This window comes from Epinephelus moara, chromosome 7 (genome assembly GCF_006386435.1).
Source record: "Epinephelus moara isolate mb chromosome 7, YSFRI_EMoa_1.0, whole genome shotgun sequence".
Classification (NCBI taxonomy): domain Eukaryota; kingdom Metazoa; phylum Chordata; class Actinopteri; order Perciformes; family Serranidae; genus Epinephelus; species Epinephelus moara.
The window spans coordinates 26,202,662-26,228,994 of record NC_065512.1 but is presented as its reverse complement, the minus strand read 5'-3'; the positions used below and the strand labels follow the sequence as shown (position 1 = coordinate 26,228,994).

The 26,333-nt window shown below is 42.2% G+C and overlaps 2 protein-coding genes across 4 annotated transcripts in view; one reads left to right on the top strand and one right to left on the bottom strand.

The window, feature by feature from the left end:
• Window positions 1–20,619: 20,619 nt before the first annotated feature.
• c7h3orf38 (chromosome 7 C3orf38 homolog) lies at window positions 20,620–24,366 on the bottom strand. Its single transcript, XM_050048126.1, has 4 exons — window positions 24,166–24,366; window positions 23,385–23,560; window positions 21,772–21,983; window positions 20,620–21,500 (listed from the first exon to the last, which is right to left on the bottom strand). The coding sequence occupies exons 1-4, from the start codon at window positions 24,290–24,292 to the stop codon at window positions 21,137–21,139; spliced, it is 879 nt and encodes a 292-aa protein (XP_049904083.1). The 5' UTR covers window positions 24,293–24,366; the 3' UTR covers window positions 20,620–21,136.
• The window catches only part of zgc:152951 (uncharacterized protein LOC569013 homolog), a 14,714-nt gene continuing 11,717 nt past the window's right edge, over window positions 23,337–26,333 (top strand). Inside the window, exons 1-2 of one of the 3 annotated variants that reach the window (XM_050048123.1) lie at window positions 24,674–24,747; window positions 24,829–24,898. The gene's annotated coding sequence lies outside the window, so the exon portion shown is untranslated. Of the gene's footprint in view, window positions 23,586–24,673; window positions 24,748–24,828; window positions 24,899–26,333 lie in introns of those variants that run through there. The other 2 variants (XM_050048125.1, XM_050048124.1) reach the window with 2 other exon arrangements.

Genomic DNA, 26,333 nt, shown 5'->3' with positions numbered 1-26,333 from the left:
GACAACTCAAGACCAGATGAAACAGCAGAAGGACATCTGTTAATATGCAGACTCTTGCAAGTTCGCTGATCCTTTAATAAATAAGATGAGACCAGACAAACCAGTGAGACAAAATGAAAAATGACAAAAAATGAAACAAGATTAACCAAGGTGAGATAAAAAGAGACAGATGACACAGCAAGGAGACACCGTTTTGAGACATTTCGGTTTCCTATTAACTGAACAGAGCCTCCAAGAAGCCCACAGATCCTTATCGGAAAACCGCGTCCTGTCCCCCTAATCACCGCAGATGTGATTACTGAATTATCCGTCTCCTCTGATCTTTCCATCTGATAGAAAAACTACACTTCCTCCTCTCCAGGGCACAATTCAACTCCAGTGAACTGCCACCGTTTCCCAGCCTCGCATCTGCACCCCAGCTCTGATCATATCTCTGCAGTTCAGCAGGAGGAACAGGAGAGATCACACAGAGTCAATTGCCTGTCATGATACATTGGTTAAGAGCCAGCCTTGAAGACCGATGGTTGTAATGTATGTCATGGCTCATGAGCAGCACACATTTAGAATCGCAGCATCACAGTGGTAAACGGTCAGAGGAGAGATAAGCGGTGAGCAAGAAGGGCATAAACATTCTTTCATGTATTTTAAGATCGTTCATGTGAGATTTGTACTTGAATAAATAAAACAATAATGCATGAAAACACTGGAAGTATTCATTTGTTTTTTTAACTCTCTTTTTATGCTTTTTTTGCGATGAGGGGCCACTGGCAAAATATCAGAGATTTCAAGAAAAAGGGTGAAAACTTTATGAGAACAAAGTTGAAGACTTAATATTACAAGATAATTCATAGTAAAGAGGTGAGAATAGTCTGTCAGCTTTTATGTGTCAAGTGAGTGTTTGACCTGAGGTTACAGGTTTAATCCAAAACACCTTATTTTCAAAGATTTTAGGAAATGAAATTGATGAAATAAAACCAGTTATGGGTCATAAGTTGTGTTCTGAAGCAGCAGCTGGAACACAGCGGGACTTTGTTTCCTACAGCTGAGCCAAAGAGCAAAGTCATGGCATCATAAAGTGATTAAAGCTCAGTGGGGTTTATGAAAAAGATATGAAATGCAGCCAGAATCTACCTGTGGATGAGGCCAAGTTTAGAGAACTGCTGTTTCCTGCTCTTTATTGGAGAAGTTAATACGATGTTAACTTGCCAAAACAAGAAGTTCTCATTCTCGAGACCTCTTCTCTTGTGAAACCAACACAAACTATTTAAAAACACTTCTAATAAAGCGTGCATGTCGACTTTGTGTGGCTTGTTTATAATGTTCAGAAGGCCAAAAATATTCTTTGTCTGTGTTCTTTATTAGCAGTTTAATCAATGTCTTGTGGGTGTGGTTTGGGCAGGAGGTAGGAGGCAGGGTTAGCACTGATGTCACACTAGGGGGGGTTGGTGGTATTGGCTAAGTAATCGCTATTAGCTGCACCTGGAGGGAGAGCTGGGAAGGCCTTTGAGCTGATGCCATGAGGGAGACGCCGGAAGCAAGACATTCTGAAGACAAAAGGCCCAATCCCAATACCCCCCCTTGACCACTACCCCTTAGCCTTTGGCCCTACCCCTAGCCCTGGCCCACTACCCCTTGACCCTCAAAATGAAGCAACGAGGGGTAGGGGTAGAAATCTTTCACTAGGAATTGGGACACGACTCACTATGTCACCGCGTCGGTTACGTTCACGCATATGTTAACATTACGAGGCAGCATAGTTATACTAGCTGGCGTGTTATTGTAATGTGAAAAATCCAACAATTTTGCAGAACAGGACAGATGACAGACGCCAGATAGTGCGAGCTAGCTAGCTAGCTAGCTAACAAGCAACCAGACGACGGTAACGTTAGCTATGTATGAACTTTTTTCCCAGTCTCTTGCTCGGTGGTAGCCATGGCGACGTCTACCCCTCGCTGGCAAGTCAGCATCTGAAATCCCTCGCTCCGAAGGGCTAGTTTCATACCCACTAACCCTTGCGGGAACGTGCAAATGTAGGGGTAGGGCTAAGGGCGGGTACTGGGACGAGAAAGCTTTTGACATGCCACCACGAATTATCTATGTAAATATCCATTCACTCTGATCAACCACGAAGAAGAGCAAGCTAGCCAATTTGTCTGATGGAACGGCACCCGTGGAGTGTGCAGCACAGTCACCCGGTCTGAGCGAGCTCGTCGCAAGAAGCAAAAATGGTGGCCTGGTTGTAATTCAACCACACACAGCCTCCAGATAGATAAGGTCACACTCACCCAGGGACGTTCTGGCACTTTTGTCACGTCTAATGCAACACGTAGAGAGAGGTGCAAAGTTACGAGCTTGCTAGCCATAGTTGATGAGGTTTCACGAGCCAGGTTTAGCTTAGCAGCGTAACAGTCTAAGACATTCTTATGATTATTATTCAATTTGAAGCCAACATCACCACTGGTAGGGTCCTTTAACCCACATTTTGGTTTGCATTATCTTCCATGACTCAGGGAAAATACCTGAAATATTTTTGGTGTTTTTTTGTTTGTGTGTTTGTTTGTTTTGAAAGGACAGATAATATAAAGACAAATGAAATGTTTTTCTTACCCAGGACAAGTGGGAGTAAAACCCACAGATACGGTCGATTGTATGATTGTGATCCTTATTCAACCTTCTGTTTTCTTTCACTGTGCCCTTTTAAAATCCGTGTTTCTGTGAACAACCAAAGTCTTAAAGAGGCTCTATATGATATTCAGAGTGAATCTATGATTTAGAGCACTGGTTCCTAACTGGTGGGTCATGGTCCAAAGGTGAGTCACAGGTCCATTCTAAATGGACCGCAAGTAACTCACTGTCAAGTTCCATTTCCTGTTGTAGAGTCAGTGACTAACAGACAGCTACTTAACAGAGACAGCAAACTAGCTTGACAACATGGCCAAACACAAGTATGACGCTGGATATATTCAACTGTGTGGAACTTGAACTAACCACTAAGGAGAAATCTGGACCCCGTGGCTGAACCAGTCGGGAACCATTGATTAAGAGCCTGATTTAGGTTGTCTGCACACAGTTCTTAACATGAAGTTGGCTGGTGAGCTAGCAGTTAACTGTGCTAACAGCCCAAACAGTGTTAGTGTAACAACAGCAACAGTGCTAACAGAGCTCACCGGGGTAAAACCAGAGGGTGGGTGCTACACTTCTGTGATGACACTGTCCTGATACCTGGTAGCATTGCAGAGATGGTGATTAGATAGCCAATGGGATGCACACACGGGGACATGCATGCGTAGCATCGTCTACCACAGAAAAGAACAGAGAAGCTCGGATTACAACACACAGAGCTGCTTTATCCTCTGCTCAGGATGCCATTACTCTACTATAACTTTACATAGCAAATAGTGTTTCGCTGCTATATTAATGCTCTGGATGTCGTATACAGAACCTTTAAACTATGAAGCTATATTACTACAATACTGGGGCGGCAGTAGCTCAGTCTACAGGGACTTGGCTTGGAAACCAGAGGGTCACCGCTTCAAGTCCCCGTACAGACCAAGCATGGAGTGTGGACTGGTAGCTGGAGAGGTGCCAGTTCACTTCCCGGTCACTGCTAAGGTGCCCTTGAGCAAGGCACCGAACCCCCAACTGCTCAGGACGCCCATCCAAGGTAGCCCCCTCACGCTCCTCTTTGTGCGTGTGTGTGTTTTGGGCCTGTGTGTATATGACAACAGTGTGAAAAAATGTTTAATTCCCCTCAGGGGTTAATAAAGTATTGCTGCTTCTTCTCTATGTCTATCTAATTAGTTTTCTTTTGCAGTGTTTGACCCATACATATATCAGTCCTTCTCTTTGAATCTCAGAATGATTCTCACCTTGACATCACTGTTGGTTCTTGCTGTTACTTCTGAAGAACTTCTGCAGAGGTTTTTTTCTTTATAAACTTGAGTTACTCTTTAAAGAATAAAACCTGTGCAAAAAGAAGTGCCCTGCCCTGGCACAGCACTTAAGCATTTTGTGGACATAGATCTGTCAGTGTGAGACTTGGTGGTGGTTAGTGTTTTAATTGTTCCCTTACAGCACCATAAAAATTCTGTAGAACTACAGCAAACCTCTAAAGCAGTCCTTTACAGCACCATAAAGAATTGTGAACAATTTTCTGTCATGGTACTGTGATAAAGAGCGTACATCTCTGCCTGACAGGCACCCTTTCAAAATCCCGGGACCCGCCGACCTGCTTTGAGGTCCGTAAAGTTTGCTTTATTGAATCTTATTCTGCTCAGCCTCTTAAAGAAAATGCCAATGTTGTGTTACAGGAAAATTGATTATTGCCACATAGCCCTCCACCTTTCTCATCCTCTTCAAAAGAAAGATGCAAAATGATAACAGATAGCCAGTTAATGAAGCGTGAATGATTAAAGAGCCCCGCAGGGAGAGGTTGTCAAACAGCAGACAGTAAACCCCTGTTTTTTATTTGTGTCATCCTCTGTTCACTTTCAGCTAGGGGCAGGAGGTACACAAAGAGAAGGAAGGAAGGAAGGGAGGGAGGTGTTGTGCCACAGGGTGAACTTGAAGGAGACCAGACAAATTTGCAAGAAAAACAAAATAATAAACTTAAAGAATAAGAGACAGGACAAAAGAAAGTTTTATCTCACCATGAAAGAGCTCTAAAGTAGGAGGTTGGAGCAGAGTTATTAATTGTAGAGGCATATATAAAAGACCCTGACAAGTGACCTGCTCTAATATGAAATCAGAATGGCATGAAAAACCAAAACATTATAATCTTCTCAGTTTAATGCGGGCCATTAGACCACCACATTAAACCCCCACACACACTCACACTATTAACCTCAGCACACACCTCAGACACACACCTACGATGACTCAGCTTCGCAACTCTGCAACTTTCTTTTAACTTTATGTCTGCAACCCTCCATCTCTCCTTCCTCCCTTTGATCAGGAACCCTCAGTAAACAGAGGCAGGATTTACATCAGTGGAGGCAAGCTGCTCTCATCACTTTGCTGTGCCAAGGCTTTTTTTTTCTATCAGCAGAGCATTTGAGGCACCCAACATGGAGGAGAATTACATCAGCTCTTAGGGTGCAGCTTTTCTGTCAGCGAGACTATGACTGTGTCTCAGAGCCAGTAAATAATCCCTAAGTGCTCCTTATTTGACCTCAGATTGATTCGTTGGAAGTAAATCTCGCTGCCGTGCGCACGGAAAGGGAAAGCACCCTAATGAAAGTGTGAAAACAGTCTGTTGTAGCTTAGTAATTTAGTTTACGTCAACAAATCAAACATTAAGAAAACAATAAATCACTAAAACCTGCTTTGTAAATGGGGTTTATAGAAATGAATGCAATCCCCCCTGTGATATGGAGATTTTCAAATACCAGTGGCATTTCTCTCATGCTGTAGATCAAGCTGTTTATACAGCATGTTGTGTGGCTGCGATTTCAAGCCTCTTTAATTTCCTCGCCATATAGGATCTTATTCACTTTGAAAATTCATCAAATATCCAGTTTACAGTTATTCTTCACAGGCCAAGTTTGCGATCTATCTCTGTAAATAAGACAGTTTCTCTTCTTCTCAAAAACATCGTTTTGCTGTAAGTGTTTAATCTTTTATCAGGTTTTGTAAGGCTTTAACTTTTATAATTGAAAATAAATCCTCTGATATTCCATCTTTTCATCTACCCTTCATTCATTCTGTTAAATCTTGTTCAGAGGTCACAGTGCGCAGACACATACAGCATATACCCAGACAAACCTAATGAACCATGATGTATTATAGCTTGTGATGAAGTTTAAAGAAAAAGTTTGAAAAGTTGTTAGCTTTATTGAGAGTCAGATGAGGAGGTCAATGACACTAATGACTGTACAGTGATAATAAAGCTAATGCTATCAGCCATCTAACTTAGCTTAAAATCGGGGGAGAGCAGGGGGGTGGGGTTGCTTCTGGGCCCTAAAGTTTTCTCAGAGGCCCCAAATCTATGCTATTCTCTACAGAAATGTAATACAAATGAGTAAATGTTCTTTTTTATTGAGTTATTTTTGTTGAAGACCATATTTGCTTTGCATTGGTGGGGATCCTGTTTGTCTTTACAGCAGCCAGAATTACTATGGCATGGAATTAAATGCAGCAGATTTGTCAGCTGAACATCCATTCTATGAACTCTACTCCAGCACAGTGTAACACAAAAAGGTTTCAAGATCAATAAAGCTGTTTACACCAAATCCATTCCCTACCTATGTTAATGTCAGAATGTCAGAATGATGAAGACAGTTGCACAACAATTAAATACAAGATAGAATGTAGGCACTAGATGGTGGTTATTTTTCTTGGCAACTCTCATGTGATGTACAGATTTTTAGGCATTCTCTTGGAACAACACATTCTCACTCCGACCTCGTCACATATTGAGGTTTGGTCATGGACTTTCCACGTCCACATACGATGTGCAAGGTATCCTGGGTGCGTTGGTTGTTGACGTTCTTGGACACCGTGTCAAGTTCTGCCTATTACATGCATTGTCTTCTTTCAGGATACACTTCCGTTTTCACAGGAAATTCACTGTTTGCATACAGTATCTTTCAAAATAAACGCACTACGTTGGTACAACACCGCAAATTGATGTTTTTTTCCCTCAACAACAAACGCACGTGTTTGGGTTTAGGCAAAAAAAAAAAAAAAACACGTGGTTAGGTTTAAGGAAAAAAGAACAGGGTTTGGCTTTAGAATCTTATGGAACACGAACTACGCTCTCTCAGGTGAAAGTTCCCCTCCCACTCAGACTTTCGCCACCTAACTTTTGTCCTTGTCTCGCCGCATTTCCCCCTGACCCCACCGAGCACCGTTAAACTATAACGGCCATGGGCTGCATATCCTGCCAACGTTAAGAAATGCCTTTTTTCGTTGGTTCCTGATGCCGCAAGTCACTGCCCGAGCACCAGATTTTGACAACTTCAGAGTTAGACCGGGCTCCTTGGAAAAGTGCATATAGATGCCATAATGGGTAAAAAATCTCACTGGGGGAGCATGCCCCTAGACCACCTTGGGTTTGGGCCAGCCCTTTCTCACTCCCTGCACCTCAAATACCGCAGTTTTGCCAGACACTGATGCACACAGGCACCCAAGCTCCAGCAACTAGTGTAATATAAACAGTGAGAAGGTCTACATGGGGTGGGTGGGAGGTGAGGTAGATGGGTCAAACAAGCCCTGGGCTTTCACCTGAGAGGCCGCTGTTCATTTCCTGTGTGAAACCAAGTCAGTGGACTTATTTTCATAAAAACAAAGTGTGCTTGCATATGTAGCATGCAACACTAATGACATATGTCATTTCTACCGTTTTTTTTCCCCGTTAAAGGGTTTTTTTTGGGGAGTTTTTCCTTATCCACTGCGAGGGTCATAAGGACAGAGGGATGTCGTATGCTGTAAAGCCCTGTGAGGCAAATTGTGATTTGTGATATTGGGCTTTATAAATAAAATTGAATTGAAAATTGAAAATTGAAATATGTCATGTGATGTGTCATGATGTTTGTACCAATCATAAATATTTTAAGACAAACCATGATGTTTTTCTCTAAACCTCACTACATGCTTTTGTTTCCTAAACTTAAGGAAGTCAACCGAAAAAACAAAGTTTTTTACCTACATTTTGAAAAGAATTTATGCATTTCGGGGCGTCGGTGGCTTAGTAGTAGAGCAGGCGCCCCATGCACAAGGCTGTTGCCGCAGCGGCCCGGGTTCGAGTCCAGCCTGTGGCCCTTTGCTGCATGTCATCCCCTTTCTCATTCCCCCCTTCACACTTAACTGTCCTGTCCATTAAAGGCAAAAAATACCCAAAAAATATCTTTTAAAAAAAGAATTTATGCATTTCACGAGCAGAAACTGTACATTACCTGTTAGAATGGAAGTGTATTTTGAAAAGACACAAAGCATGTAATGAGCATAAAATGGTACGCTGTCCCTGAATGTCCAAACTGATGCAGGAGGGTACACATCATAGTTTTATGTGTAGGTCCACTGACAACAGCGGTGTTTGACCAGCTGGGATGAGAATGTGTTGCATGGGCTAAGTCCCAACAACATCTGGCTCCGCCCCTGCTTAGAATCAAGACTGTAAACAGGCAAAACAGTTCATCTGTCTCTGTTCAAAGTCAACATAATCCTACCAGCACCTCTTAAGATCCCATTAACACATTATATCTTGTTTGTTTAAACAGTACAAAAACTGAAGTGTAAAAGTAACAATTTGCCTGAGTGCAGAAACAGATTTCATCTTAAAAATATCTTCTCTGAATTACATTTAGTGTGTGAAAATTATAATTTTGAACGTGCCCGTGCAATCAGTGCTCACTGCAGGGCTTTTAAAATCCTCTTGATGAGAAGTGGTGAATGACAGCAGAGGAGTGAAGAAAATATGCAAATAAAAACGTGATGAAAACTTTGCATAAAAAAAAGAAATCCAAAAACCAGTTATCAGTATCACCTAATCAGCGATCCCCAGCAGTGTATCATCTTGATGATATCCTAAAAACAGGATTTTTGGCTTTTCATCTGCGTCGCTGATCCAAGCGCCTCTAAAACAGATGTGCCCCATTAATGTACGACGTTCAAACAGACTTTCACATAATGGGGGTCTCCTAATATAAATACTGTACGTGAACTACCAGTGCTATATAAAGAATGATCAGAATGTGTTCTTAGCAGAGCAGATGGTTGCAATTCTGCCAGCGCTAACTAGCGCCGAGCGATTATGTGTGATGATAAGTTGCTTCTCAGTTGAAAGCCTATCATTAGGGCTTTAATTAAAGCAGTAGCCAGGGCGGGTGACACTGTCTGCCACAGATTCCTTGTACCCATGGGGAGGGGAGAGGTGGGGAGGGGAGAGGGGGCGTCTCACACTCGCTCTCTTTCTGTCAGAGCCACGTGGTGCACATGTGTGCCACATGAATATCTTTTTCCCTTTCGTGTAAGTGGTTCGGTATACACAGCCTCAGCAGCACGCACGCAGATGGCAGTGTCTTAGACTGGGGGCAACCAGTGTCGCCTTGTGTGGTCGAACGTCTAGACTAAGTGGATGCCCGATGGCATTTATAAAGAGGATGGCTGAGGAGAGGAGGGCGATGGAGTGTCTTATGAATTAAAGCTGCCTTTCACTGTTGTTTGGACTGAAGAGCCTTTCAAACTCACCACAAACTCTTTTCCTCACTACTGTGTCCAAAACTGCAAGTGCATAGTGATACTGATAGAATGCAATCACATATTTTGTGTCTGTAGCCCATTCTTTGCTGCTCTGTGTCCCCCTGATAGGCAGCTCTCATTACAAAAAAATGACTTAAGCACTGCTCTGTGCATTTGACCCGAGTATAAAAACTAAGAAAAACAATAATGGCATCTGCACAAAGGACAAGTGAATAGTCTGGGCTCTGTGTGACTGGCCTAGTTTTTGAGGATGCAGATGGATTAATAAAACATGGCTGAGAATAGATGTTGTACCCCAGACATGATTGGAGAGTCAGAGGAGAACAAAGTCGCCTTTCAACACTGTAAATGTTTGGAGCTCAGGGTTTATAGGTGCCATAGACCCCCCTGCACCATCCAGTGTAAACACATTAAAGTTTTAAGAGCTCAGTGGCTCAAGAGGCACAGTAACAATCATCATTTCAATTATTTCCTCAAATATATAATAGCTATTGTAGTTTTGTGTCGACTCAAGCACATTAGAATTCACATGAAACAATGACTATGAAGGTTAAGTGCTGATTTTCAGCTTTAAGGTTGTTTGAGGTGTTCGTATTCGTATGGGAGCCGTTTGTATTCAGGTCCCTGGGCAGGAATATTCCCGACTGGGCGAATTCATCACAAGGCCTTAGTTTCACTGCATTTTTTCTTTCCGGCAGATGACCAAATTGAAGGCAAAAATTCCTGAACAAGCAAAAAGTAAAGATGAGAAGGCCTGACAGGGAAGTGTTTAATTGGGTATCTGTTGGTTGCAGACTTAAGCAGACTTAACAATGATGCTGTCTTCCAGTTATATCAATTTCATTTGATGTGGATATATCACCCTCAAATTGAATCGGACAGTAAGCACTTTAACCCCATAGGCATTGATTCATTACAAATTTAATGTCTCGGAGAACAGAGCCAAATGATAAAAATATGTCACAGTCCAATCACAGCGTTCACCCAGCCAAGTGAAAAAACAAAAAGCCGGTATCTTAAAATAATTGCTTTAGAGAAAGCGCATCACTTAATTCTGACCTTCTTTGTGTCTCCCTCTCTTTCTCTGCAACTCACTGTCTCTTAAAGAGCACTTTGAAAGCACCAGGCATCTGGCAGCACCCTTATTAAAAGAATATACAGTTAAATTGAATGCCATCAATACCACTAAACTGCAGGAGCTGTATAAAATGTCAATCAGCGTCCTTGAGAGGCCGGCCATCGACTGCCGCTGGAACGAGCTGATTTGAATGCTCCTTCACTTTGTTGGTGTCTTGGGATTTATGGAGGCGGGGAGGACAGTTGACTTTATATCAGACAAATTGAAAGTAAAAAACACTGCGAATAATGGTTCATCTCTTCTACCAACAGAAAGTCATTTATATAAGTGTCACTTTTGCAGAACATCCAGAGCAGGTTGGGGATCTTTTTGCTCAATAACTGCCAGAAACAATCACACTGTTGTGTTTTTTATCTGCAGCTGGCCTCGCTGATGCAGACTGCAAAATCACTCACAACAATAAAGACACAAAATGTTTAAAAAACAAAGTCAGGTAATTTCTTCCATGAAACTTCCATGAATTCTCTGCTCTCCTAAGAATATTAAAGGAATACTTCACCCTCAAAATGATAGTTTGTGTATGAACACATTCATATTCACTCAAACCTTACTATTTACCTGGTACCTGGTCTGAACTCTACTCAGTGAAATGCAAGAGCAGAGTTCAAACACATGAGCTTGCCCAGGTGCATTTCTCATTTACAGAAGTGTTTTAAATGGTGGGGTTTTAGCAAGAATGCATGTGTTTGGGAAGAGCATTCAAGTGGATAAATGAGACTTAGATTATACCGTGTAAGTTGTGTGAGAGTTTGTAAACAGATGTTTTCATATGATTTTTCTGTTGTTAAACACGAACCCCCCCTTTATTCCAATACATCAAGAAATGTATCCGGGTTTTTTTTCCCATGAAGTTGACGTAACATGGGGTGAGTAGCTGATATACTAACTAATAACTGATCATTTTGTTGGTGAAGTGTTCCTGTAAGATGAAGCTAAATGTTGATTTATTAGCCTTGTTAGTTAGTTTCCTCCGGAGTTGCTCCCAATATTTAGATTTGGATGTGAAGTTCCTGCGGGTTAGTGCAGTTCGGAGTTTACTTTACATTTAAACCTATGGACAAAGACAAGTCCTAAAATAAAATAAAATAAAATAAAATAAAATGAAATAAAATGAAATAAAATGAAATAAAATAAAATAAAATAAAATAAAATAAAATAAAGTAAAGTAAAGTAAAGTGAAATTAAACTAAGTTGAATTAAATTAAATTAAATTCAATTAATTAAATTGAATTAAATGAAATTAAATTAAACTGAATTTAATAATAATGAAATAAAAATAAAGTCAAATTAAATTCAGTTAAATTAAATTAAATTGAATTAAGTAAAAATAATAAGATTAAATTAAATCAAATTAAATTAAATTAAATAATAAAATAAAATGGAATGCAGGAAAATGTATGAACATTGTAAGATAGCATTATGAAAAAAATATGTATAGGAACTTAATTCCTTTTTTCATGCCAAAATACCTGTTGACTTTAGTAAAAAATATGGACACACTCTGGAGTCGACCCTGAAAATCCTGTTTCCATACGTATATGTAGCTGAAAAAAGCTACAGTAAGGTATAACACAAAGTTAACCCGATCCTTTACTGAAACAAAGTCTGATTGATGGATGTCATTTCAGACACTTTGGGTGTGTTAAGTCCGATGGAGCAAGCTATCCAAACACCTCGAGCTGTTTGAATTAATGTCGTACAACACAGTAACCACCGGGAGAAAATGAAGATGGATGACCCGGCTATGAAAAACACTCCACGGTCAAAGGTCACACATCACCTCAGCATATGACTCTTTCAACCCATAATCCAGTGTGCCAGACTCAATGCAAACACAATCTCTTTTGAAGTGTTCAAACATGCACATATTCAGTACACATTCAAAGCTTCTTGTCTGCCCCAAAGCCAGAGGAATATTTACTGACATCTCAGCAGAGGCAAACAAAATATTTTACATCTTTTAAATCCAATTGCAGGTAATGCAGTCATGATGATCATCTCTGCCATTACCGCTGCTGCTCCTGAAATGAAATCTCAAACTCATCTCGTCCCCTATTAGCTGTGCATTACATTACAGTCTAGGGAACGTCAAGGCAACATGTGTAGACTCGATCCGCTCTCCTCCTTGACACGCAGAATTAATTTGTGGCAATAGCTACAAAGTTGCAATTTCCTGTAATTTGCTAGGAAGGGACATTCTGCCGGGGACTCTGCGGGGAGAAGTCAGCCTTCACTTGTTCTCCCTCTGCCCTCTCCTCTTTCTTTATTTGTCCCTTTTTTCCCCCCGTCACTTTCTCCGTGACCCTCGCTAAATGCAGTATAGACAATTACCGTCTTGAGCCTGGTGATATGAAGCCCACTGAGTATGATTCTGTTCTCCAAATGGCCGTGATATTGTGGTGATTTCCTGGCTTTTAGCAGAGTGCTTCATATTTACAGTGCACTTTCTGAGCTCAATGAATAAATATTGTTAAATTCTGCCTTATGATACTGTTGTGGACTATTATTGCAAACTGCAGTAGCTTGCTACAGAGGATGGATGGTGACTTTGTTACAGTAAGCACAGTCAGAGCATAGTTCAAAGGCACACTTGTTTCCATTTCAAAGTGTATGTGCAAGATGCTTCAGTACTTCCATACATGCTTTGCTCAAAGCTTTTTTATGAACACCGTCCTTTCTATAGCAAAGAGGAGACTTATAAGGTATTTCTTTATAGCCAAAGCTTCACATTTTTCCCTTGTAGCTCGGCACACAAAGATGAAACTAAATAATTCATGTGCTACATTTGTACTGAAGGTGTATCATCCTATGAAACGCTCGGTTTGTTCTCCAAACTGGCTGAAATTGTGTTGTCAGCACAGCCAGATTGGACCATAAGTGCTTACGTCTGCTTACTGTGTACGGCTCCACCCAGCTAAAAGAGTCCCCCTCTTCCACAAAACAAACACTCCCCCATGTGTCCGTTCATCATCACGAATACCCCTCCGTCACAGGAATGGGAAGCACATCATGGGCCGCTTGAGTTATGGCCCTTCCTGTGAAAACAGAGTAGAAGTGTGTGTCCTGCAATGGATATTCAGTGAAAAGAAATAATAATAAAATGGTCGTGTTTTGCTGACACATCTGCAACGGGTTGCTACGCTGCCAACTGGCAGCTATGACGATGATGACATATTGACAGAGGCTCCACGGGGACACTCCCAACTCCATCGCTTTGTTGGGCTCGGGGCAAGAGATTTCTGCTTTGGGGTTTCGTCGGGGGAAATCTAGACGAGGTTGATGACGCCTGCGGGCCTCTTGGATGAGGATGGATGAGGACATTTGGCTGTCAGCAGTGAGGAGGCCTATCTGGCTCTGTCAGGAGCCCACAAGGGAGAGAGAAGACACAAGGGGCCTGGTCTCAATAGGCAAATGTAGCTTTCCTCACAAGCATCCCTCGTCATCCTCGTCTTTCACTGGAATTTGTGGTATTTTTGTCTCTATGTTGCTTCATAATGCCAAGATGTCTTTATTTCTGAGAGAAATGAATCTTTTTTTTCAGTCATCGATTGCTTTAGAGCAGAGGGTGCTTGCTGTTTCTCCCTGAACTCTAGTGTCTTTAACAAATCGTGCTATTTTTTCAGAGGTGGTAGGAACAAGTAGAGGTGCCGAGGGAGCCACTTTAGATGATTTGGAAGAACGTATAAGAGCCCTGTGTGAGACGGTCATTGATTTAACTGTCTTTCTCTGCCTGTCTGTGTTGTTCAGGGCCTTCAGGGCAGCAGTCTGGTATCCCACAACAAACACACTATGGGGGGTGAGCAATCCACAGCCCAGTCCACAGGGTGCTTTATCAATCAATATGACCTTCTGCTGGAGCACTGATTTTTCTCATCGTCTTTGCCTTCACCCTCCAGCATCTTTAGCCTCACTGACTACACTGTGGGGTAACGTCGGCTCTCAGCACCCACAGAGCTGAGGTGATCTCATTATCTGGGTACACTTTAAGAAGATGGCAGTGGGTTAACATAATGATGATGTGAGGTACTCCAGCTTGTCTGTAGGATTCAGCGCAGCCGGGAGTATAGTATATTTGCAGTGCACTGGCATGACATTGAATTGTTGAGTCACTCCTTGGTGGACCATTAAAATCAGTCCTAGAAAATCTCAGGAAGAGGGTGAAACAAGAAATGGATTTAATAAATGACTACAGCCGCCTTGGGAATTGGAGTCCGGAATGTTTTCATTTTCTCCGACTGAGGACTGGTTCACTAATTGGGTTACGTGGGCTCAGCAAGGAAGTTGTCAAGCTTCAGGGGTTTTTATTTGTGCCTGGCCGTCAAATCAGAGCCCAGGGCAGTGACCCTCGGGGTGACGCCCCCACGAGGGCCTTTAAGGTACAGCTGTCTGATGAGTCAGTCCAGAAGCCCAGCTTTCCCAGAAAATCCCAGGTTCTGAGGTGATAGGGTGACAGAAGGCAAGAGGCCACACAGCTTGGTATTATGGGAGGGTTTTACTGCCCCTTAGGTCGGCTTAGCGGCTGCTGAGGAGGAGTAGCAGCCACACTCTGTACGTCACTCTCAACTTTAGAGTTCAGAAAAGCCACAAGCTGATGATAGCACTGTGGACGATGCACACTGTGGACATCAGTGTGTAAAGAAACACACCTGCACCCATGCTTGGGCGTAGATTTACTTAAAAAGCACAGTTTTGCACCATAAATTGATGCAGAAAAAGGCAGGAAAGAAGTGTTTGATGCAAAAGATTTCCTGTGTTAAAGTCCCAGTGATCCTCTTTTAAATATTTAAATTGCCTGATATTTTTGTGCATTTAAAATAAACACACACACAGTTTCATGTTTGTTCATTAAGCACAGCTTTTGTGTCATCAGCACTGCCACTAAGCTGCTGCACTTTAGCTGATTATGCCACATTTGCTCCGAGGGAAGTGTTTGCGTATGAGCTTGAAAATTTAATGAGTCAAAGGTAATAATATGCTTTGACATTGATTTTTCCGAGCAATTTTGAGTAAAGACTGCAGCGTTGCTATAATTACGAGGCCACCATGCCGGCCCAGATGTTTGGAGTTTACCAGATGTGGTCCACCTGCTGGGACAGGGACAATGACTTATGACCAACAGGTCAGAGCGACTTTCTTCTTGTCCCCCAGTCTTAGAGAGCGAGACCAGCCGAGGTAGACAGCAGACACAGCTCACAGCTGCTAATGACGTACAAATGGCCAGTGATGACACACAGGGTGTGCTTGCATCTGTGCGTATGATCACAGGAAACGGGCTACATGAAACTAATGATTGTCAACAGATGTACATGTAATTATTCTCTTGCACAGACACATTATGCACATTTGACCGGAAAATTCCACTGCAGCTAATGATAGAAATCAGAATGTATTAATAATCTAGCATTAGTAAGTGAAGCTACTACATTAAAAAAGATTTAAGATGATAGATATGGAGTGTAATATTTCCTTTCCCACCCACCCAAATGTAATTATTCCATAGCTGCCTCCCCCTAATTATGAACCATAATTGCAGTATTTTGTGGGGGCGCCAAATGAGGAGAACATGCCGAGACAAAGAAATCAATTTAAAGAATGTTAAATATTTCACACCAAACATGAAATGCAAGGTTGAGTCCATACAAATATGCATTTATGCCTGTCCATGCATGTGCAGTATGTGGGGAGCGAGCGCACGTCTGTATGTGTGTGTGCGAGCGCCCGTCTAAAGGCAGCTACGGTGGTGGTGGCTTCCTGGGGAATTGAAATTAATGAGTGTAATCAGAAGCAAACAGCGAGCCAGGCAAGGGCAATTAATACAAGCAAGGCGAGCAGAGCTGCTGGTTTGCTCGGCCAGGCATGGCTGCAGCCGAAGAGATGGAGGATTAAGATGCAACCACAGACAAACTGCGCAGCTTTTCCACACACAGCAGATGTCCACGGAGGGAAGGCGCTGGGAGCCTGGCATCGACACGCATCCGCCGACCGGCCACTCGGTCAGCCCGGACCAATACAGGCTGACAACCTCCTGGCAGCGTTGTGATAACACCATCTTCTCTGTTTAGTTGGAGAGCCAAGGGAAGGCCCTCATCGGGGGCCCCTGCACTGCATACGAAAGGGACTCAGTGCAGAGCTGCACAGTGGAGCCACTATGTGTGAGAGAGACAGAGAAACATAGAGATAAAGAGAGAGAGAAGGCATTGTGTGCGAGCTCAACTCAAGTACATCTCAATGTGAGGGACACGTTTTGTTCCCCCTCCATGTTTTCCTGATTGAAACATCCTTGTCTGCATGCATTCCTTCAAACATACATATTTGCCTCAGTATAAATAAACACATTGGACCCAGCTGCCTTCAGAAAGAGCTCTGCTTGTTGTTTTCTTTAATTGACGCTAAACGAGAGTGTCACCGCCCAGGATCTTTTCACTCAGCCCCTCGCTTTTGTTGCCTTGAATGGCGTCTGTTCCCCCAGCGGTCTCGCATTTCCACTGTTTACGTGAGATAATGATGCATGTGTAAGGATACACCGCCAGGCCAGGAGAAGGGCTGATACGAACTGTAACGGCTGCCTCGTCGGTCCAAACCAATTTGTGTTGAAACGGAACAATGATGTCAGCTCAGACATCAGGGGAATGTAATGAAGAGTGATGCTATGGGGGCGATCTGTAAGCAGAAAGTAAAGTGCACTCCCAGCAAGGGCTTTAAGGTCGCATGAGGTCGAGCAAACATGAGGCTAAACCTGATTCTAGAGATGCTACGATGCTGTTGAACTTGTCCCCTCTTTGTGTAATGTCCTTAAAATGTAAATGTGATTACTTTGCCTGCATCTTGCGTCTAACTAGACCTTTTCAGGAAAGGACCAGGAAGCACAAGATGTTAAGATCAACATAAAATGTAAGGATGGAAGTAAAACACTTTGACCCTTAGCAGAAACCTCACAATCGGCCACAGCAGTTTGTCAACCCCATAACCCAAACAAGAAGTAAAAACATAACACCTCCTCAGAAAACAATAAAGTGTTAGGTTGGAGAATTGTGGATTGTGGCTTTAACACCAACGCCAAACACTGTTGACCTCATTCTCTCCTCCCCGAGTTATGTGGTTGTTTCTGTGCAGCTTTTAGTGTGTGTACCGGTTTATGAAACACCGCTGGGTTGGAGGGCAAGTCCAACAAAATGACAAAACAACTCAGTCAAAACTCTGATTGAAATCTCCTCCAAAATGTTTTGTCAGCAGGAGAAATATCATGGCCTATTGATCAAGCCCCCTCCTATTCATAAATCCCGTTCTTTATTGTCCGCAGAGTGCAGGCTGCAGAGAGCATTGTGTTAAAATTGTCTCTGACACCTTCCGCGGGTACCGATAAATTACTGACACTTCAATAACTCGTGAAATACGTGCTCTTGTGCCTATGAAAGGCAACAGTTTAACGTGTCTCTCTTTTAGAAGCCCATTACTTTAATGGAGGACAATTCAAACTGGAAGAATTTACAGTTTTCCTCATGGCAGTGGCCGGATAGAAATTGCCTGGTAACATCAGCTCACTCAGATTGCTCGGAGGAATTGATGAGTTTCCTCACGTAATAGTGTTAAAAGGATCCCCCCCACCACCACCACCTCCAACTCCTCTCTTGGCCAGGGATCAAAGTCTTTCCTCTGTCTGGTGTAGCTTGTCTGCCCTCTTCTGGCCTCATGTTGTCATGAGGTCAAGTCATATTGACGCATCAGTGAGCAGCAGAGAGGAAATATCAACTTATATTTTTTGTTTCAGTCACATAAGGACATTATGTGGCTAAAACAAACCCATATGAGTAAATGTCTATTTAAAAAGGTGGAAGTTAATAGTGAAAGTGACACTATAGGTCTTATTGTAGACAATCATTTGGTGTATTTGGGATCATTTCTACTTAATCAACACTATCAATAAGAGGCTTATTCCATTTCAAGGACTCCTTGAAGTCCCTGAGAAAACCTGGGTGTCCCTGGGCCCTGCTTTAAGAATTACTGCTGCAGACATTAAAAAAAATACACTTTGGCATTAATGGCTCTGTAAAGCCATCAGCTTGTCAGAGAGTGAAAAATGGCTGCAGCATGAAGCGTTTAATAAAGTAATCTTTGAGAAGCTAATAAGGCTGTTTCTAAGAGCAAACCTAACGTCCAATCAAAGTAAAAGATGGGGGGGGGGGAAATGGATGGACAATTAAAGCAGCAGTCCATGGTTCACCACCCGTTAGCTATTTCAAAGAGCCATAGATCTAAGTTTTAGCATGTTTCTTTATGAGAAACACACTTCCCTATTACAGGAGGGGAGCAAAAAAAAAAAAAAAGTCAAAACCCTCACCAGACGCCACTGCCGCGGTATTTTTGAACCCGTGCGTCAGAGCTGCGCCCGTGGCCAAACCGCTTATTAAACAGCAGAGAAGCCAAGTGCCATAAAGACAGAAGGCGAGCAGCTTGTTATTATTCTTTCTGAGAGGTGAACAGGCTGAGATCAATGGCTGCAGCGGTTTCCCCTCGACCACAACTATGGCCCAGTAAAGCACAAAGGGCCATGCGGCTCCGACCCATACAGTCACAGATATTAACTATTCCAGGGGCCTTTGAAAGCAGCTGCCAAGAATAATTTCCCACATGTAACATTTCCCACCAAAGCCACAGAGTCATAGTGGCGTAGTCTGTGCCCCACCAGGCCCTGTGCGCCCTGACGAGGATGACGGAGTAGAATCGCTGGAAAAGGAGTCAATTTGGAGCATGTGAAGTGCATTTTAGCTTAATTATTTTGTTTTGTGCAATTAACAGGGCTTATATTGTTTACTATATCAATGAAAATGCTGTATTGTTCAGCTGAATCGGGCTAAAAATACCAGGAAACGCTGCTATGGTGATAAATCCTGTATTTTCAAAGATGATGAAGTCTCCCAAGGCCTCCCATCTGTTGTTGCTCGGCTGTTTTACAGTACACTGAGGTCCTTTGTTAATGACGAAGACGCTGTATCCTCTCCTGGCCCTTACTCTCATCACCCTGATCTTTCTGATTTCAGTCCTGTATGAGGCAGTGAAGACAGACCTGCTGTGTTTCTTCCCTTCCTACAGCAATATGCAAAATTGTAGCTGTGGCAAGAAAGGCTGACCCATACATCTGCATGTCATATGTCATGTTGGCCAGTAAAGAATAAAATGTCATATATGATGGAGGTTTCCTTCCTGACCACAGCTAGTGAATGTGTTTATTTTTATATCAGATGTCTGACCACCCAGAGAAACCATTCCAGTGTGGTGTGGGAGGCTTTCAGGCTGTCATGACATCTGCAATCACGGCTGCCGAAGGAAAGTACGGGGATTGAATACTTGCATATAATATCCGCCCATTCCCACATTTTGGGACAGAGCTGCCAGGTTAAGGTATATTCACAATGTACACATGCTGCTGGTGTATGAGGTGTGGAAGTCACAGTAAAATACTGTGATGAACACCGAGCATCACATCTGTCTGAAAAGCTTGGACTTTCTAAGACAAAGGGATCCATTCATCCTGACAATACTTCCATGAATGAAGCGATCACACCGATTTTCCGGGGGCCAGTTGACACTTAGCTCTGAGCCTCGGGGCTGCGCAGCATCTGGCCTCCGTATGAACAAGCAAAGTAATTCGAAGTAATCCTCTGTTCTGTTTTGGTTGAGGCCGAATGAGACTTACATCCATCAGGCAAATTTTGTGCCAAATTACGCTGCGCCCCAGGATAAATAGAACACACAGAAAACAAACAAGCACTTAACAACTAGGCTGCCGTTCTCCCCACATCTGTGCACTATGCTATCGAAATGCAAAATGTTGTAAGAATTATACGCTATCCTGTACTGCTGGGAGTCACAGGATAACTCACTGTACATGGGTTGCTCACAAGTGATTTGGCACAATGTGTATACTGCATCGCACGGTTTCAACGCAGGTACATGTTTATCCCCAGCATTTAAATGTATGATGTGCTATAAAATAAAAATGAGATTTCAAATACTGCTGTACATATTTTGATATACAGCCACCAGCACCACGCCATGGAGGTAGGCCAGCACCCCGAGGCCATGGGGCCAGCCAGTTCAGCACCCAGGGAACTCCTCCATCTGTTTGCTGCTCAGATATTAGACATTGAGATACACCCATATTAGACCTGTGCATGATTACGCTCGCTTTATGAGCTTGGTTGACATAATACTAATTTGTAACATGTGTACACATTAAGGGCTGACCTTTACTCCTCACATAAAAGCACCGCCATCTTAGATAGCATTCAAAATCAATTTTAATTGACTTAGTATTATCATGTGAATAAAACACAATATCTTTATGTTCGCAAGTAGTGACCTAGTTGTCATTGTAGAGCACAGCAATATAATCATTATATCTGATATGATACACATTTACAAGAGCACATCCATATCTGTATTTACATGTTATCTAAAATAAGGCACAGGATGCAAAAGCAAAACTTGCCTTGCATCAAGGTACAGTATGTCTGAAGCAAAATGTTCCCACAACAAGAAGCAGCAGAGAAAACAATACGAGAGCTTTTTCCAAAGCTTTGTCCTGTTTAGATGTTACATCAGTGACGTACCGAGATGCAACAGTGTCCACCACCAGTACAGTCCTGACATGACTGATTTACATAACTTAAGAAAGGGGTTTGTGCCAGTTATGTCACCAGTCCTGATCTCAGGTTGTTTGGGCAAGTTAGATGAGTAACAAGAGGGCATGCACAGTCAAGCATTCCCTGGGGAAATAATATGAAATAAGGAGTGGCATCAACTGCAGAGAAGCTGCAATTCAGTGGAGTTATAATTCAAGGCAGGTGCCACCACCTCTGTCCCACCCAAAGCATCCTGCCCTCTGATCTTCAGGTTGACAAACTTAATCTTCCAGCTGTTGTTCTCCAGCGGGGAGTGGATGAGGCCAAATATTTTCTCAAAGATGCCCAGACAGGCTCCGTCTCTGTGGATGGTCCCGGCTACCGCCACCAGAACCAGGCCATGGGGGGAGGCCAGCGTCCTGAGACCATGAGACTCCAGGTTGGGGCTGAGAAAGAGGCGCTCTTCCCTGGTCAAGGCCAGGAGACGAAGGTTAACCAGTTCAGCGCCCAGGAACTCCTCCATCTGCTCATTGCCAGCTCTGAGAAAGACAGACACAGCTCTGTCAGCACAGTTTAGTTTTGGGCTATTTTTCCCAAATTAGCTGTAACTGTAACTGTTTTTACTGTGTAAAATACAGGTCTAGTTTAAGCTCCTACTGTACATGTACAATTTTTTGGTGCTTATCACATTATCAAATTGTTATGATGACACTTGGTTTGTAGAAAAAATAGACAATTGGTGTTACAAAGTCCTGCCCAAAACTACCAGTAGCTTAATTCAAATTAATGTTCTGTTAATGGCATTCTTACTTAGAGAGGAGGCGTAGTTTTGCATCTGGCCAGAAGTGTTGTGGTCCCCAGTCCTGAGGCGGCTGGCCCAGCGAGGGGTTCTGACTGTTTAAGAGTTGGAAGAACCACTGGCAGAACTGCTGGCCAAGGACCATGGGGTCAAAGTCCACCCCAGTCTTCTCGTCTGTGGATACTGTCTGTGTGGGCGGTCTCTGTCTGGTCTCATCCACGGCCTTAAAGAAACGAGACATTATTGGTATATTCAAACACATGGTCAAGTTGTGTCTGGATTACTTTTCAGTACACATTTCAATAATACAAGCTGTCAACAGCTAATTATTGACAACTTAACTCAGTGTCACAATCCGGTCGGAACCTGAACTCTGAGTTGATGAAATCTGATACTGGTTCCAGTACAGCTGAACACAATTTGTCCAATCAGTTCTGAGTATGTTCACCCTGAGTTGAGAATGTGTGCAGTGAATGAAAAAAGCCATCATCAATAGAGGTCTGATACTATGATTCACCATGGCAACAGGTAAATAAAAGGCAGACACTCCACTTTAATCCAGTGGATGTAGAAATATTATTAATTGTCCTGTATACGAACTGTGCACATGTATTTATTGTTTTAAGAACCTGAGTCGGAGCAGGGCAAAGGGTTGATAAATTAGCACATAAAGTGGTGTTCAATAACTCATCATTTAGGTTGCAGTCTACATTACAATTTAAAAATCAGTTTGGTCAGCTTTGATGTGACAGGGATAAAAACAAAACAAATTGAAGGTATAAAAATAAAAATCAAGGACACAGGCCTAGAGACGTGATTGTAATCGGATCCAGAATTAACGTGGTTGGTGATTTGCACTTGAGTAAAAGGTTACAGTGGAGCATTCAGTGGCTTTATTTCAGCTACATGGCAACAAAGGCAGTAAATTTAAACATTGTAAGTGAGATGCTGACGAAACATGTTCAGACTCTACACTGTCTATTAAAAAAAAAAAAAATCATGTTCACATTGCTCAGCAGCACCACGATCCTGCTCACTCTAAATATTAACATTTAACCTCAAAGATTTTAGGAATTATGTCCCATCAATGCCAGCAATCGCATCATAAGTTATGGGGATGATTATTTATTGATCCTACGTGTCTAAAGCTTCATAGCGACTTTTACAATTTAAACTGAAATGACACATTATGTGCAATAAATATTTTAGTGGGAATGCTATAACAAACTGACAGCTGTCCTCAGTGTAATAAAAAAAGGACATACAGAGGTTTGTATCTGAGCTGAGGACAACCTGATGCTGCGTACGACTGGCAGCGTACACAACCAGGAAGTTAAGATAGTCCTGAGTAACAAGCTAATATCAAACCAGGTTTTTGATTGTGACAGATAGTAAATCTCGGCTAATTAATGCGCTTTGATGCAGACTGAATCACAGGAGGAAATGAAACAGCGTGTCTGCCTCTGTCAGGGGGAGGAGACGGAGAGGAACTCAGCGTTTTTTAAAGGAAACCTGGATAGCGAGCAGGTTAGTCATTAACTGACCCAGAGTTTAATTTACCTCTCTCCCTGGAACTGAAACACGGAGTTTCCCTCACCCCTGACCTCCTGTCTCCTGTCCCTACCTTCCCAGACGACCAAAGCTGCAGTGTCCTTTTCACCAGCTGGTGTTTGTCGGTGCTCGGAGGCATCGCCACACCTTCTTTGGCCAGGTACTTGAATATGAGGTCACGATGAACTTTCTTCCTTTTCAGGAGCTCCTCAGCATTTTTAGAGAAGGAAAGAATTGTTTCCATCGCCTCTGTGGAAACAAATGAGCATAAGGGGTAAGAGAATTGGATTGTTTTATTATCTGAACATGCCTCCAGGCAAAAGTGAAATAGCATCAGCAATCCCTATTGTCAGCTCATGCCAATATCCTTATTTAAAAGGCAATTCACTCTTATGTAGTATCTTAGTTCATTACTAAGGTATTGTCTATATGAAGCCTAACGGTAGCTTACTTTACAGTTTCGTTTTCCTAAAACCTCCGGGAATTAGTTCACGCCCACTAAGTTACGTGTTTTGGTGGAACAAAATGAAGTGAATATTTTAACAACCGCTCGTACAAACTTTCAATTTATGCTACATGAAATGCATGTTTGACATTGGCTTGCTAAGTCTGTTGAAATATAGGAAAATGTGCTACACTGAATTCTGTCAGAGTCCGTGACACCGCCCTTAACACCTTAACACCTTAACGTTAACCACTAAATAACGTAACGGTTTTTAGTGAGTATGGTAATGGGTCAGAAAACATAGTAGGTCAAAAATGTCGGTTACAAAACAGAATGTATTTAACGCTTAACGCTTACTGATATCCTAGCTTACTTGCTCCTTGCTATCTGGTAAACATTGAAAACATACCTGTAACATTCTCCACAACTATCATTTTATTCGTGACCGTGTCACTTAGTGACAATAAGTCCTCTTTCGATATTAACTTCAATAATTTTGTACAGCCAGCGCGTTCTGTAACTGATAGTCCTGACATCTTCGACACTCCCAAACAGGAAAATCTGCTCCTCTTCGTCCATTCGTGTCCTACTGGAGATTTCTCCGTACAGGAACATGAGTTAGTTGTGAATGGTTCCGCGCGAAGCAACGGTTGCCGCCACGGTATGACAGTACATCCAGTAGCTGCCTTTAATGCTGTGGGAATTATTGGAGTCTCAGGTTGAAATACATACAAACAACCCCAAGTAGCTACTCAGTCACGTACTGTCTGTCCCATTTTTTAAAGGTCTGTCCCAAAGGGCAGAATGGAGTTGACAGATAAAATCATCGTCTGTCATGTCAAACCGTGAAATTATATGATTTCTAGTCAAGCGCTCTTTAGTTTTAAGTTTACGAGGAGCACCTGAACGTCTCAGAAGACAAGATAGCTAGCTTAACTAAAGCAGCTAATATGGGCTAGCCTGCGCAATGATGTCCTGCCAGTGCAGCTGGGTAATTTACCTGCAAGATCAGCGACCTCTCAGCTGGCGTTATACTTAACATACGTATTAACTAATATGTTTTAATTAACAGGACTAAAGGGAGCAGTTGTGCGATTTTAAATTGTACAGCCGAATTAAGCGAGGGAGTCAAACGCTGAAAGGTAACGCAGTTATTATCATTTGCTAATATATCCACATTAGCTTGTTAACGTCATTCTCTAGTCATTAACGTTATACGGTTAAAGCTATATCCAGCGGTGAAAAGTGTTACACACATGTCACTAAACGAGTTGTGTAATTATTTATTCACTCTTGATAGATATGTCGGTTATAATGCTTTTTAGTTATTGAAACAAACATGCATTACATTACCCGTGCCGAACTCCATTAAAAACTTTTGGGATTTAAGATAAGGTTAGCCTAGCTTGTTGGTAATGGTCTAAACCCCTTAAATTTTTACTTTTCCTAAGACAGTAAATGTCACTCTACAATTCGGGTTAACAATCTCTAGGTTTAGTACATTGTTTATCTGCAGTCATCTCCCATCAACATTTGGAAGAAGTTATTACTATTCAGTATCTGAGTTAGAGAGTTGCATGTGGAAAATAGTGCTAAACCAATTCTCAAATTTAAAAATTGAACTGCTTTATTACTTCAGAAAGGAAGGCAAATAAGTTGTGAAACTGGTGTATAAACTACCTTGACCTATTTATAAGCATCAGCATGAGGTGTGGTTTGATCCAGCACTGATAAGCCCAGACTAATATTGACTGACTGCTGGCTTAAAGCCTTGTCACAAAGAATGAGGAACACTGTCATTGCTAAACTTCATGCAAAGTCAGTTACTAACATTTCACACAGTTGAAATACACATTGCATTGGCCTGCTTTCAACACAAGGAAATGTTTAGAAATTAGCTGAGAGGAAATTGTGCCAAGAGAGGGGGGGAAAAAGTTCCTCAATTCCTCATAATCACCTCTCTTGAATTATCCGGGACTGTGAGACTGCTGGTTTAAATCCCTTCACTGGCCAGAAGACCACCACTGTAAACTGCAATTTGATATCATTCAGTGTACAGAAAGTTGAGGACAAGAACTTGATTCCTTCAGTATTGTGCAAAAGCATTTGGAGAACTGCCACCTTCATTGGCGACACACAAAACACGAGCCCTAAAGTAAACACCCAAAACTGGAACCAGTTCATCTGAATTAAACTATCAGTGTCACCACTGTGTGTGTAGCAAAGAGAAAACAATTCCTTTTTCAGGTAGTATAAAGACCAGAAATGCTTGCATGTGCAATATCTCATCTAAGGTAGAAAAATAGAGGTGTTTTTCATGACTGTTTATATGTACACAAAAGTAGTCTCACATGTTTGCTCCCAAACTTTTGTGCATGTATGATTATATGAACTCTCTCAGTGAACATGTGAAACCACCTGCTGACCCATAGAAGGGCAGGAGTTTAAAGCTTCATTTAGGCCAAAAGGTGCATTCAATGATTCATGTAAAATAGGAACTGAACATAGTTATAATGTGTCGGATGAAGCACCTATTGTGTAGTTCACACTCACTCAGTAGCCAAGCGCAGAAAAAGG

Bases quoted from the DNA above. Each gene is read 5' to 3' on its own strand.
- c7h3orf38 (XM_050048126.1), bottom strand. From the start codon at position 24,292: ATGTCAGGACTATCAGTTACAGAACGCGCTGGCTGTACAAAATTATTG. The intron at 23,561-24,165 runs GTATGTTTTCAA...TTGTTTCCACAG, and splicing joins AGTTGTGGAGAATGTTACAG to AGGCGATGGAAACAATTCTT. The intron at 21,501-21,771 runs GTAAGAATGCCA...TGTCTTTCTCAG, and splicing joins AAACTACGCCTCCTCTCTAA to AGCTGGCAATGAGCAGATGG.